This window comes from Brassica napus, chromosome C9, assembly GCF_020379485.1.
Source record: "Brassica napus cultivar Da-Ae chromosome C9, Da-Ae, whole genome shotgun sequence".
NCBI lineage: Eukaryota > Viridiplantae > Streptophyta > Magnoliopsida > Brassicales > Brassicaceae > Brassica > Brassica napus.
The window spans coordinates 43,780,967-43,795,930 of NC_063452.1; the positions used below are offsets into that span (position 1 = coordinate 43,780,967).

General features: G+C 33.8%; 2 protein-coding genes across 2 annotated transcripts; both read right to left on the minus strand.

Moving 5' to 3' along the window:
- Positions 1–2,877: 2,877 nt before the first annotated feature.
- LOC111205393 (cyclic nucleotide-gated ion channel 4-like) lies at positions 2,878–10,914 on the minus strand. Its single transcript, XM_022701135.2, has 8 exons — positions 9,727–10,914; positions 8,890–9,105; positions 7,091–7,404; positions 6,856–6,964; positions 6,532–6,768; positions 6,332–6,418; positions 4,803–5,167; positions 2,878–3,102 (listed from the first exon to the last, which is right to left on the minus strand). The coding sequence occupies exons 1-8, from the start codon at positions 10,339–10,341 to the stop codon at positions 2,949–2,951; spliced, it is 2,097 nt and encodes a 698-aa protein (XP_022556856.1). The 5' UTR covers positions 10,342–10,914; the 3' UTR covers positions 2,878–2,948.
- Positions 10,915–12,538: 1,624 nt separating this feature from the next.
- LOC111205221 (glutathione S-transferase T3-like) lies at positions 12,539–13,872 on the minus strand. The gene is made up of 2 exons (XM_048768021.1): positions 13,004–13,872; positions 12,539–12,746 (listed from the first exon to the last, which is right to left on the minus strand). Exons 1-2 carry the CDS (start codon positions 13,870–13,872, stop codon positions 12,539–12,541), a joined length of 1,077 nt encoding a protein of 358 aa, XP_048623978.1.
- Positions 13,873–14,964: the final 1,092 nt, after the last annotated feature.

Below are 14,964 nucleotides of genomic sequence, written 5' to 3' on the forward strand. Positions count from 1 at the left end.
TTCAGTGTACTCATATAGAAAAATCATTCATTCATTTAATCTAAGCAGACAATGTAATAGAAATAAATTCAAGGAGATAAAAATCAGAGAAAGCATACAAGCAAAGCAATCACACAAGTTTGATGTCGAAATCAGATTATCAACTTGATTCTTTTAGGCAATCATAAGTCTCATATTCCATAAGATCATCTTGATCATGTTCAAAATTATTTTCACCGTCTTTATAGACCAAGTGGGTTTCATGATTCTTCCCTTTCAGACTCTCTTTGATAGAGGTCACAAAAATGTTTGGGAGTCCTTCATATCTTAGCCCAATGGTTCCCCATTCCACATCTATGGCACACTGATTTGGTCGAGCTTTGTGGTTTAAAGGATATACCACGGCCACTGCCTTGACCATGGCTCAAATTGGGTTGATACCCACGGCCTCTGCCATAGTGATTTCCACGGCCAAATGTGTTATAGTGGCCATGGCCACGTCCTTTCCACCCTCCACGGCCATGACCGTGTGGTCTATCATTCTGGACGTGGTTACCTTTTTTTTTTCTTCTGCGGCTTTATTGGTATCAGGTAATGGGGTTAATCCAGGAGGTCTCAATTCATTGTTTCTCATCAGTAATCCATTATTTTACCCAGCTAGCAATAGACTCATCTACAGACTTTTAGTCCTGGATTCTGGGATTTCTCCAATCAAATAGGGCCTTTGGTAATAACACCGTTCTTTGGTGATCATATCTCAATTTTTAACTTTGTCCAAAGGTCTAGAGGATTCTCTATAGTCAGATACTGATCTTTGAGACTCTTAATAAGATGATGGCTAATAATTAATATTGTCATGTATCAATCTTTCTCATTGGCATTATTACCTTCCATGATACATTCACCAAGTCTTTTTGACTTTAGGATAATCTTTGTATCCAATGCCCACCATAAATAATTATCTCCAGAGAGATTTAGGGCAGCAAAATCCAGGTTGATTTTCGACATCTCAAATCATATATCACTCAATATTTAGGCATAATTTTCATGCGGCCTTACTCTTAAAAACAATCAATTCGGATTTCAATCTTGTGAGGACAATGAAACTATCAATCTTAAAGGCATTTAATCAATCAGTCAATTTCTAGCAAGTCTCAGCAATACTATTTCTATGTGCTCATAATATTATGGTTTATCAAGACTAGGAAAAACAGATTCAATTAATCATGCAATTAGAGTTTAACAATCAATGGATTTTAGCAAGACTAGTAAAAAGATTTATTAATCACTCAATCAGTTTCAAGGCTGATTTTAGCAACACTAGAATATAGATTTCAAGCATGAATTTCAATGAATCAGTTTCAAGGCTGATTGGTATTTAGCATAAACTGTGTGTAAATAATCTATCTAGTATCTGAATTTATCAAACCTCAAAAACATATAATCAGATCAATCAATTTAATCGAACTTAGCATAGAATCTTAAACCTCAAGACATTAGATTTTATCATGAATCTATCAACCTAGCATACAGATTCTCTATTATCAAAGACATCCAAACCAGATCAATATAACCTATCATACGGATTATTTAGGGTTTCTATTTAAAACAAATCATATTACAAAACTATCAATCCTAGCAGATGATATTAAACCTCAAGAATCATGCAATCAGATCATTCGAATTTTAAACAAGTAATCCTCAATCAATCTATCAACCTATCGGATTATATAAGCAAAGCAAGCTAGCAACCTATCGGATTCAATCAATATTTTAACAGGCTGGTCGGTTTAAACAATTTTAAATCAGATGAACAATTAACCAAGCAGGATGAGGAAATAAATCTATCAATTTAACGGTCAAACAATTCTAGCAACATAGCATCAGATTCAATCAGATTTAAAACCTCAATGATCAAAACCGAAAAACAATTTTGATTTCAAAATATTCGATTAGGTTTTTAATATGTGATTTGATAATTATAGTATAATTAATTCTGATACTTATATTATTTAGGGTTTATAGATATAGGGTTAGGGTTTATCGGATTTTAACTTGTAAAAACCGATTTGAGGTTTTAATCATGTAGGAACATGATTTAGGGTTTGGGGTATCGAACTTTTAGAGCTTCGATTTACTCAATTAGGATTTTTGATCTATTACCCTATGGTTTTGATTCATAAAGATTAGGGTTTTAGGGTTTCATTCTTAATCAATCAATTCATGTTCGATTATGGGTTCTTAGGTTTTGAATTACCTTTTAACCTTAGATGATTGTTGAATCGGACCACCAAAGGAGTTGAGCCGAGAGCTGGACACGAACGGGACACGAGCTGGAATGGATCGAGTAGCTTCTATCGGGTCGCAGGCGTCCTTTGTTGCTTGATTGGGAACGCCTTGATCGTCGGACGCGAGCTGTCTGATGCTGTCGCGAATGAGGAAGAGGTCGCGTGCTGGATCTGCTCTCGAGTCGCGAACGTCTGAGTTAGGATCAGGAACGCCTTGGGCTGAAGCAGATCGGGGACGCGAGCTGGAACAGATGCGGGAACAAGAGACGCGATCGAGGTTTATGGTTCGTCGGATCGCCGGCTAGGGTTAGGGTTTTAGGGTTTTTCGATTTGGGTATTAGCTTAGGGATTTAGAGTTTCGTGCTGATTACGTGTTATAAAAGTAATAGAAAAGTCTATCTTTATTCATAACATAGAGGTTCCTTATATATGAGATTACACCGTCATAGATAAATGGAAAGATTACAAATCATAATCTCTTGGTTATGAGCCATCCACAATCTGGTTCATAACATTTCTCATTTTAAACAGTAAAGGTTACGGTCTATATATCATCTATTTTATATTAGACTAAATGCTATCAATTAAAATAATATAATACGCTGAACGATACTAAAAAATATTATCATTTTATATGATAGTATAATAATTGTAGATCGATGTAATTTAAATAAGTATTAACTAATAATCATCGAAATCGTCAGGGTTGGGTTTAGGAGAGGTTAAGATTGCTGTGTAGAGCCTCAATTTATCTTCTCCAAGTGATGCACATCTCGACAATGGTCTCCTCGGCCTTATAAACGACAGTGACGTCAACGTTAACCTATGCTTGTACCTATCACATTAACAAGAACATATGTAAATCAATTCACACCTAATTCCAGTTTAAACCCAAAAAGTCAGAAATGTTTTGAATTCGTAATATTGTTTTTAAGCTATTTATTTATTCTTAATTTACTACTAGACCCTGATCCGCTCGCCAGCGCGGATATGAATTTTCGGTTTATGGTTATTTATTTAACTAAATGATGTATTTGTAATATTTGATGTATTATATTCACCAAGTAAATAATTTTTTTGGCATCGTAAACCATCTATTTATGATGAATATTCGATACCATATACAAAATTGAACAAATAGACGTAATTAGAGAATTGTAGACGATATATAAAAACAATGGTTATTAATGTAAAATATGAAGAAATATTATATCATGACTTAGTATGGCATAAAAGATTATAAATTGGTTATACATGTTTAAAGAAAATAAAATGATTTTTAAACTTCTATGAAAAATTTAACATATAAAAAAGAGTGATGAATTAGTCATCAAATTGTAAATAATTTCATACTTTTGTTAATAATAAATTATTTATAGTCTTTGTTTTTCGTCAAGATAATTATTAAATGTCCACAACATTAATATGATAAAATGTCATATTATGAAAGCCCATGTTGTAACCGTTTTTTTTCCGGGAAGTGTAACAAAAAAAATTACCTTTAACTCTTCGTTTTGTTTAAGTTCTGTGTCGGTAAAAGATTAAAAAAAAATCTCTCTATCCTTTTCAATGTTCAATTTGAAACTTATTATGCGAAAATCATACGCAAATATAGACAATTGGTTGGAATCTCTATATCTTTATATTCTTATAAATTTTAAATTTATTGTTTCCTCTTCTGCAAGCAAATCAATTACCGAAGTAATAGATCAATTGTTTGGAATCAAATCTATTTTTATAATTAGTGTAATTATGGTTACAGTTTCTATATTTAATTGGTACATTAAAGATACGACTTTGAAGATATTATGTTTTGATTAATAGAAGATATTGGATTTTGAGTTTGTATTTATTGATTTGTTTTTTTTATAAAGCTTAGAAAATCAGTGGGATGATTGGTTGGTTGATACATCCTATAAAGAAAACGAAAACTATAGGTGGTTTGACTATTGTACATCGATCGATGCATGATGTAAGTTGACTATATAAAACTTGAGCATGATCATTTCAAACTAAAGTATAGGTAGATTATATGCATTTGTTATATTGTAGTTAATATATTTTAAATATTACATAAGTCAAGTGATTCACGTTTTCGTAAAAATAAAATTCAAGTTCATTATTGGGCCGTACTCGTCCGTAATAAGCTACGTTAAATATGATGTATTTTTAGGTTCATTTAATGACATTAAATTTAAATTTCATTAAGAAAAACTCATTAATTTAACTGGAAAAGACAATCATTAAAATAGGTAGGTTCATTTAATGATATTAAATTTAAATTTGATTAAGGAAAACTCATTAATTTAACTGGAAAAAACAAACATTAAAATAGGTAGTTTAATTTAATTCTCAGTGGCATGGAAGTGAAAATAAGTTAGAAAACTTAGGGGTATTTTTTAATGGATACTTCTCTTTTAATAATATAGATAGATGATTCTTCCCAAATCCTCACTCCAAAAGTTGAAAAAAACACATTTCAGATGTTATAAAGTTGAAAAAGGGAAATTCATATATTCAAGAAATGAGACGTACCTCCTCCAAGCAAGCTGAATCGCAACCGCGGCCCAAGTTCGCCACCCAGGAGAATAATAGCGGGCACTACGTTTGACTTTCTCGTTGACAAAAGTGTAACGGAAATGTTGAGTCACGTACTTAACATCTTCAGCGTCCAGTCCAAACGCTTCGGTTGTCTCGAGCGTCACGAGCGTTGACGTAGACGGCGGTAGCCTCTCCACGAAGGGTCGTCGGAGACACCACGAGAGAAGCTCGTCACCGCTAAAATTACCCGGACCTAACATGCAACAGCTTCTGACGCCATCTCTTAGTAACTGACTACTCTGAAGATGGCCTCTCACTACGAACAACATTCTCTGAACTGCATCTCCTTCTTTTTGGATCTGCACTTTCAAACATTTTTACTTTGAGTTCATCGTTGAGAGTTTTCTTGGATCCCACGTTACCAACAGTTGGATAATTTTTTTATTTTTAAAGGCTTAGCTGGATAATTTTTGGGGGTAAAAACTTAAACGATTCAGCATTTTTTCTTAGCATTTGTTTTCCTTCTAATAATAATATTGGGATTTTATGTTGGTATCATGCTACATTGCTACGAAGAGTCATATTATCTGTGCATTGTTTTCCTAACTATATAGATGGGCTTCACGACACTGAAATATATAAGATCATCTCCAAAAAAGATTTTTTATTTTAGAGTTTGCAAAATTCTATATTTGAAGTTTCAAAGTATTATTCTCCCAAATTAAAAATTCAAACTCAACTTCAAAATTGTTTGTAATTTATTCTATAGTCCTTATATTTGTCATAATTAATGTAAATCCATAAAATTCCTATAAATAACTATAACATATATAAAACATATTACAACAATACTAATTAATAAAATCTTACACTACAATATAAAATTCTAAATATAAATCATATTTACATATTAAAACACAAGAAAATACCACATTGTTCCTTAAAAAATTATTTCTGTAATGCTCTATCTTTGGTTACACAAAATTTGTTTGGACAATATTTTAGAAATTTTGGAAGTTCCGGAGAAAATTTACCAGACCATTAGCGTTGTTGTAATATTTAAAGTGTGTAATTTTTTTTGTCTTCATGTACCTTTTAACAAAGTTTTTTTATTAAGTTTCTTTTGTAATATTCTTGTTATCTAATTCTAGTTTTAAAATAATATAAATTTTATTTTTAATTTTTTTATTTAATTTTTTTTGTAAAATTTGAATTTATAAAAATAAATCTGAAATAATTATGAGATATAAAAAAACTAAAGATTAAAACGATAAACGAAAAAAAAACTTAAAAATCATAAATGTAATGTGTAATTAATTGTAAGTGCCAAAATGCAAATAAAAGATGAAACTTCATATTTAAATTTTTGAGTAGTGAAACTTCAAATATGAAATTTATCTCCTCAAAATTCTAAATTTGAAGTTTTGACGTTTCTTTTTGAAAAACATAAAATTATATATTTAAATTTATAGAGTTTCTTTTACAGATGCTATGATCTGTAAAATGGGGTTAAAGTTACTTACGGTTTCTCCTTTGGTGAAAATAAGTGACTTCACACGATCGCATATATTCTCGAGTACCAAATCATCCATATGCTGAAACAATGGAACCTAGAAGAATGCAAATACTCATCGACATCAATTATCTCTATATCTATATATATATATATATATATATATTATTTTCTCTTAAATTATTGATTAATTGTAATGACCAATCTGACCTGCCGGACTAAGTCTAAACAAAGATGGTACTTGATGTCTCTCCTAAGACCTTCTGGAAGGTTTTGAACCATCTCACACTCGTCTACACCGCGCATAGCAGCCCATCTCTGCCGCTCATAGTTGCGGACTCGTTGCTTATACCCTAGTGGTAATTGTCTCTTCTTCATCCACCACTCTATGTTCCTCATTTTCAGGTGCATTGCTTGCTTCTTTGAAGTTGTTGCATGCAGAAACACCTACATTTGTATATTGGAGACAAACTCTAATTCCTTAAGTAATGATATTTTAAAATAAATGGTAAGAAAACAAGCTACTGCCATTACCTTTATGTTACCGATCAACATGGTAACGAGAAGAAGACCACTTGTTAGAACTATTATATTGAAGACAACTTCAGACCACTCTGTTGTGCTCTCCAAATTCCCAAATGTGCTGATTAATTATATTGATCAAAAAATCAATTGAACGTTTCTTATATATTCAGAATATTGGTAGTTCTATATACATACATACATAAGGAAAGGGTTATGTAAGTGGAATATGTGAACTGTGAAATACCTGAGAGTCATGAGACCCCAAAATATAGGGAAAAGAATTTTCTCCAACCGGCTTTCATTGCTCACAAGTTGAATGGTCCATTTATAAGCACCATAAGTGTAGTTAGTGTTGATATCTAAGCAAATGGATCGTGCTTGGTTGTTTTGTGCCCAAGCCAGCCTAGCTCTGTCAAGGACCATCTCGGTCGTGCCATAGTACACCGGTTCCTTACATGACAACATTCTTAGGTCGCATCCCATTGTGCTTTCACATTGTTCTTTAAGACATTTCGCTGATCTTTGGACCCCTAGCAAGTACCAACATGCTCCTGCTGCCTGTAGTTCAGACATATATATGAGTGATATATGATTACTATTGTTAATTGACGAACCAATAGATTTTCTTGCGGATTTTAGTTGATTACTAATTACAATTTATACGGTTTATGATTGATTTAGAAAAACTAAGAAATTATCATACGATGTTAGCTAAAAGGTGCTGATGAGTCATTGAGAGACAACTAATTGAGGGACAACTAAAAGTGAAAACGTGAATATGTATTATGAAAAAGAAGCTAATGATTGCATAATTTATTATTAGTTAATCCTACGTAAAAACCAATGCAACTTGTGTCTAAGTTCATTAAATAATTTGATTGCGACTTGTGTGATTCAGAGAATCATACCTTCTTCCTAACAAATCTTTTCTTATTTTGGCATTTTCTGGTATATTTAGAAGACTCCCACAGCAATGGAAAAGGTCCATGTGAAAATATTATAGGTAACATCTTAAATAATCTCACAACCAAAACCGTATAACATAAAACTAGAGCTTAATCCGCCCATCTGCACGGATGTTAGTTTTTTTATAAATGAATATTTATTTGTATAAGTGATAATATATATTTTAAAATTTACCTGTTTAAATTTTTTTTAATATGACATTTCTAAATACAATAATTTTATAATTTATATTGAGTAGTTTTATTTTATCATGTAAACCTTTAATTATCTCATCCATTTATTTAGAATATGACCTGTAAAGTCACACAAATGTATTTTCATTTTTATGGATCAAAATTTTATGATAATATATAATAAAATTGTTGTATAAACTATTTTTCTGGATCAAATTTTTATGATTATGTATAATAAAATTATTGTATACTATTTATTATGTATATGTGGAATTAGTAAAATAATTACCATATAATGTATGTAATTACGAAATGTATATATGGAATTAATTATTTTCAAACACACATATGTATAATAAAATAGGAAAAAACAAAAAATACTAAAAGTTAGGTTTATTAATTATTGTTGCCATAATTTTTAGTTAGAATTTGATTTTGGAAATGTATTAATTAAAGAAGAAAAGACAAAAAATCCTAAAAAGTAAGTTAATTAATAACTTCAGTGGCATGCCATTGTAAATAAGTTGAAAAACTAAGGGCTATTTTATTTTTGTAATTTTCTTTTAATAATATAGATTACGTGGCACCTAAAAATTAATTATTTCACATATCTTAATTAGTACTTTACTTTACAGAATCTAACCGCAAACACACACACACAAATATATGCAAAACAAAATTTCGTAAACATGCATTATTACATGACTGAAACTTGTAATCTATTGATGAACAAAGTGAATACAAAGTATATAGTTCGATTTATTAACAACTGCTCACAATATTTAGATGGAAAATAATTTTTGACAATACATATTGACAGGATTTGTTAAAGTATAGTTGAATTTTGTATCTTAATTGTTGCGATTTTAGTAAGCAATAGTTCATGTTTTATCAAAAAACTTACATGAGCAGCGACGAAATAAGCGATCATGTTGAGTGCGATTCCCCACCAGACGGTGCCGAAAATGTAACCTGATAAGGTAGCGTTTTGACGGAGATGGCGAACGGAGTGATAGATCTTCGGTAGATATTGGAAGAGGAATGTTACAAGCAAAACTGACACCACTAAAGTCACCGAGCCTCTCTTTAGAAGAGAAGGTATGACCACCCACAACACCACCTGCTCTCATTTTCAAAATAATTTATAAGTAAATTATTTAAACAAAAAAAAAAACAAAAATGTACCAAACGAAAAGATAGGATGAAAACGAATATGTATTATTTCATTTGGTCCACACACGAACATGATTAGGTTAGACTAAGTTTGAGTTCTTTCAGACCATATAATTAATTATCCAAGTTTTTTTTTCCTAGATTAGTAGTCAATTTCAGACCATATAATACAATTTTTTTTTCCTAAATTAGTCAATTTTATTTGAGTTCTAGATTTGATTACTATGTTTGTGCCTTTAAACCAAAGTTGGTAACTGTCTCAATTATTAACTCACAAGAAATCTCTTTTACTTAGTTAATGTAGAAGTATTGTTAAATGATAGTCGCTTTGTATCGTACTTTGCATTTGCAGCGACTGAAGTGTCTATATAAAATTAAACATCAGCCTTGAGTCATTGACTAACGTATATATAACAAAAGTGTCTCAGAGTACAACTACTTGATTATGATTATTACTGCATATTAAGTAATTACATAAGATGATGAGATTAATATCTCGTAGAAACAAAGAAAATAATAATATATCGTTGTTGGTAAATAAAAAGAATAAAAATATTGGTCAACTAACCTGAGGTAATGGTAAAATGACGAAGAGATCGAAGAAGAACGTCCCTTTCTTCTTAACGTAAGGCGGAGCAACTCTTCTACTCGTACGGAGACGTGTCTCATCTCCTTTATTAGTATCGCCGTCGCTATCTCCGCCGGGGTAAGGCCACCGGCGAGCAATCTTGAACTGAATCCAAATGTTCCATAAGTGCAAAAGATCGGTCATGGAGCGCACGGCAGTGATGGTGAGAGCGAGCCAACCATCGACAAGGAGACACATACATGCATCGTTCACCGATATGGTGTAGAGAAAAAGTGGGTCTACGAAAAGGCCCGTCGCGCACACAAGGAGAAAGACTTTGTTCCATTCTTGAACCAATTTGGATCTCGGGTCAAGTATTCGACCCAACATCATCCATTTATTATAGCTACTCGATGACCCGTTTCTTCTTCTTATTCCGCACGTGACCCCCACATGTGTCTCTTCTTCTTCCTCCTCCTCTTCCTCTTGTTCTTCCATCTCTTCTTCTTCGTCCTCCTCTTCCTCCGTCGTGTAGTCTTCGTCTGAGTAATATCCTATGCTGCTTGAGGCGCGTGAGACGCGTGATGCACGTGTGAATTCTTGCTCGGTTGCCATGGGAAGTACTAACGCATGCAAGAGAGATAGAGAGAGAGAGAGGTGATAAATTAATAGAATGTGAAGTTCTACAATGAAAATAAGTTTTTGAGAGAGATACGTTGTCTTAGAAAAAAAAGATATTCTTATTTTTTACTTAACTTACCCTAGTACCCTCGTGATTTTCTTCTTGTTGTTTTTTTTTTGACAAAATGCTTTTCTTGTTGTTTCTGTTATATTTTACTTAAGATTTTTCTTTTGACTGAATTTTATTTAAGCATGTTATTTATGGATTATACACTTACTTATAACATTAAAAACAACTAAATAGAAGATAAAAATATATCAAACATGAGTTTTTGATTTTTAGATACCATAAAAATAATTTACTAAGAGCATGTTTATTGGTAAACCCCACTTAAGGGCTCTTAGTGTATTTTTAACTCTTAAAAATGAGTTAAGAGACATTGTTAAGAGACAACTAATTTTAGTGGTTTATTGGTAGTTCCTTAACAAATTTTTTTAACAATTAAAAAAATTAAATTTTATTTTAAACATAAAATTTTAAACAAAGATAAAATTTATTTAATAAAAACAAAGTTAAACATAACATTTTAAACATAGATTTTAAAATAAAAACATAAAATAATAAAAACAAAGATTACTAAAATAAACGAAAAATAATCTCAAAGAGGCTTCGAAGGTCAGTTGTTGTCTCCAAATTTATCTCATATATGTTCAACCAAATCAGCTTTCAGTCGTTGATGCACTTGTCCATCACGAATGTCAGTTCGAACACCCATTTGATTGGCGATACTTGAAGGCATTTTTGGTGAGAAAGCTAGATCGACATGTGAACTTCAGCTGCTTTCTCCCTGTTGGAAATCCGAAAGATTGTATTGAGTGCTTTCATCCCGTTTGTTTTCTACTATCATATTATGTAGTATGATACATGCTCTCATAATCTTCCCAATCTTGACTTTATCCCAACAAAGTGCCAGATTTTTAACGATGGCAAATCGAGCTTGCAAGACTCCGAAAGCACGCTCGACATCTTTCCGGACACCTTCTTGACCTGTAGCAAATAAAACTGCTTTCGGCCCTTGTGGAAGTGAAATAGATTGGATAAAAGTTGCCAATTTTGGATAAATACCATTGGTGAGATAGTAAGCCAAACGATAGTTTCTTCCGTTGACCGAGAAATTCACTCGCGGAGCTATACCATTTATTATGTCATCAAAAACAGGTGAGCGATCAAGAACATTGCTATCATTTAAGGTACCTGGAGGTCCAAAAAACGCATGCCAAATCCAGAGATCATATGAAGCTACCGCCTCTAAAACGATTGTCGGTTTTCCGGAACTACGAGAATATTGCCCTTTCCAAACGGTGGGACAATTCTTCCACTCCCAATGCATACAATCAATGCTTCCTATCATCCCGGGAAATCCACGAAGCTCTCCAATATGAAGTAGACGTTGAAGATCATCCCGTGTTGGTCTTCTTAGGTACTCATCGCCGAACAAATTTATTATTGCTTCTACAAAATTTTCCACACATAATCGAGCAGTGGTTGCACCGAGCCTGAGGTATTCGTCGACCGCATCAAGCGCAGAACCATATGCCAACACGCGAATAGCTGCTGTACATTTTTGAAGTGCAGAGAGACCACATATTCCGGTAACGTCTTTCTTTTGACGAAAGAAGGAGACTTCATTGGAGAGGCGATCAACAATAAACATGAACAATGACTTGTTCATCCTAAATCGTCGTCGGAATAGATTTTCAGGATACGTCGTAACGTCACTAAAATAATCATTCCATAACCGGAGATGGCCTTCTTCACGGTGTCTTTCGATAAAAACTCTTTTTTTCTTGTCTTCCTTTCGTTTTCTAACTGATCACCAATATGATTGTACACCGTGTCAAATGCTTGCTCGAAATGATGATCAAAAATTTCATCCATTGATCCCTCGAAATTGTTATTAGAAGAAGATGCCATGAGAATTTGTTTTAGTTTTTTATAAATGTGTTTGTGATGAGAATTGTGAGAATAGAGAGAATAGATTTCTGATGAGTTTGTTTGTGAATAGAATGTGAAGACATAATTGCTAGACGTTGAGAATGAGATGAGAAAATGAGATTGCTAGACGATGAGAGAATTACACTTGTGAATTATATAACAAGAGAATGAATGTCTCGTGATACAAACTCTCTCTCACTCTCGTGATACAAACTCTTTCTCACTCTCACTCTCGTGACTACAACTCCCGTGACACAAGACAACAAACTCTGACTCTCCAGTACAATACAGACAATTATACAGACAAAAGACTACAAACTCCCGTGACCTCTCCAATAACAAGCCAATGGTCGACTCCCCTGACCTGTCCACTCTCGTGACCTGTCCAACACCAAGACAAGACCTGCATTACAAGATAAAACAAACTGTGAACTACAATCTTTGAACATTTAAAACATTACGGATTGAAACATTATGTCAATTTAAACCAAACTTTCAACTACATTTCATACAAACATTTGACCTTAAAACAAACTTTGAAACATGACTTAAACATGAAACACGATCTTAAACTTTAAAACAACAGACAGAACTTAAACATGAAACACGATCTTAAACTTTAAAACAACAGACATAACTTAAACATGAAACTAATCTGACAACAAGTCAGTTATGAGCTTGTTCTTGAGGGTTTCTTCAAACTTAGTTAGAGATTCCTTTCTTCCAATAAGAATCTCAAGGAGACTCATCTTAGACAACTTTTCTTTCGAGGCCAACTCCTTCTCTTTGATTGTCCACATACACTTAAAATCATTAAGAGTTTTCTCGTCTAACACCGGCTTCTTACCACTCAACTTTGCCGCTTTCACTCCAGGGGGACGCTTGTTCTCAATTGGTTGAGAGCTTGAGGTAACTGCACCAACTTCACACTTCCTCTTCTTTAAGCTCCCTTCAGTTGTTGCAGTACCAAGGTCGCACCACTTCTGGTCGTGTCGCAACTCCTTCCACGCGTGTTCAAGTGTAGATTTCTTCTTGTAGTTGTTGTAGTATATTTGATGAGCAAGCTTCAGAACGTCGTTCTCATACTGGCCGCTAGTCCTCTCTCTAGTAGCAGCTTCATATGATCCACTGAACTTAGACACTAGGTCATTGATCCTGTGCCATCGTTGCTTGCAGTGACTTGGCTCCCTCTCCTCGAAGCCAGCAACCAGAGGACTTGCCGCGAAGTACGCAGCAATCCTTTTCCAAAAACCGGAGGATTTTTGCTCGTTGCCAACCACAGGATCCTTGCTCGTGTTGAGCCACGAACTGATCAGGACAACATCATCCGTTGGTGTCCACTTCCGTCGTTCTCTACGCTCAGGAGCATTGCCTCCTTCAAAGTTTGAAGCTCCGGTTCCCTGGCTGCCTAGAAATGGAACTTGGGATGAAGAAAGTTGAACACTTTCTTCATAGTTACCAAAGGAAACAGTTTGTTGACTATTTAATAGTTCAACAAACTTTGAAGTTCCAGAAGGAATAGAATCCATCGCTGAAGCGAGGCAGAAAGAGGCAATAAAAGAAGAAAACTGAGGAAGTGGAAAGAGGAGAACACGTTTGAAAAAATTTCAAAAAAGATGTGAAGGCAAGTTTTTTTATAGATTAATGAATCCTATCACTGCATTGATTTCTATCTAACACAATGAACACAACACACCATTGATTTCTATCTACTGCATTGATCACAACCAAGCTGTCCGATTGGACATTTTATCTAACACAATCAACACCAAGACCATTGATTTCTATCTACCAAAAACTAAAGCAATTTATTACCCAAGCCAACCGTAATCTAACAATAACCAAAGTAATTTATTACATAACCTAACACTAACCACCAACAAGTACAATGCTTTATCACACTTAAACAGAGTAAAGATATAGGTTTTACCTGTGTGAATAATCGTAGGCCCTCTATGTGAAGAACCTGTGTGATGCTTTATCACACCTAAACACAAAAAAACGAGACAAATCAGAATAGAAATTGTGAATTTTCATATTCAAAATTGATGGAGAACAAGCAGCAAAATACACCTAAAGCCACACATACACAATCTGTCTCGGACAGCCTCTTGATCAATCTACCTAAAGATAACACAGATACAAACAAATCAAAAAATACTCAGAGGATTTGTTTTACAAATTCACAATGAATAAGAACAAAATCTTACACAGAGAGAAAATCAATCTGGATCATCGCTCTTGATCAATCCACCTAAAGACACAACAAATCAAAACAAACCAGAGGAATTATTAAGATTCACGATGAAGAATATAAAGACATGCATGCGAGTTTACCTTTCGATTTGCCTCAGCCGCAACAGTCACCGGTATTCTTCGTTTCAGAGAACCACCGATAGAGAGAGATGTCGTCGTTTAGCTTGGTCAAGGAGAGGCACCGATAGAAAGGTCGCAGTTTTCTTTCCTCGCCGAGACCCACCGATAATAGAGCCGTCGCCGTTCCGTCGAGGAGAGATCGATAGAGCTGTCGCCGTTCCGTCGAGTAGAGCCACCGCAAAGGGGAGAGTCGCCATTGAATCGCCTTTCGCAAGAGAGACGAGAAACAGAACGAGAGAAAGAAG

What these genes read in the sequence shown, in the direction of transcription:
- LOC111205221 (XM_048768021.1), bottom strand. Translation starts at nt 13,872, where the DNA reads ATGGATTCTATTCCTTCTGGAACTTCAAAGTTTGTTGAACTATTAAAT. An exon ending in AAGCTCATAACTGACTTGTT is followed by an intron (nt 12,747 to 13,003) that starts GTCAGATTAGTT and finishes CTTGTAATGCAG; the next exon opens with GTCTTGTCTTGGTGTTGGAC.
- LOC111205393 (XM_022701135.2), bottom strand. Translation starts at nt 10,341, where the DNA reads ATGGCAACCGAGCAAGAATTCACACGTGCATCACGCGTCTCACGCGCC. An exon ending in TGTTGATCGGTAACATAAAG is followed by an intron (nt 6,769 to 6,855) that starts GTAATGGCAGTA and finishes ATACAAATGTAG; the next exon opens with GTGTTTCTGCATGCAACAAC. An exon ending in ATTCAGCTTGCTTGGAGGAG is followed by an intron (nt 3,103 to 4,802) that starts GTACGTCTCATT and finishes TTAATGTGATAG; the next exon opens with GTACAAGCATAGGTTAACGT.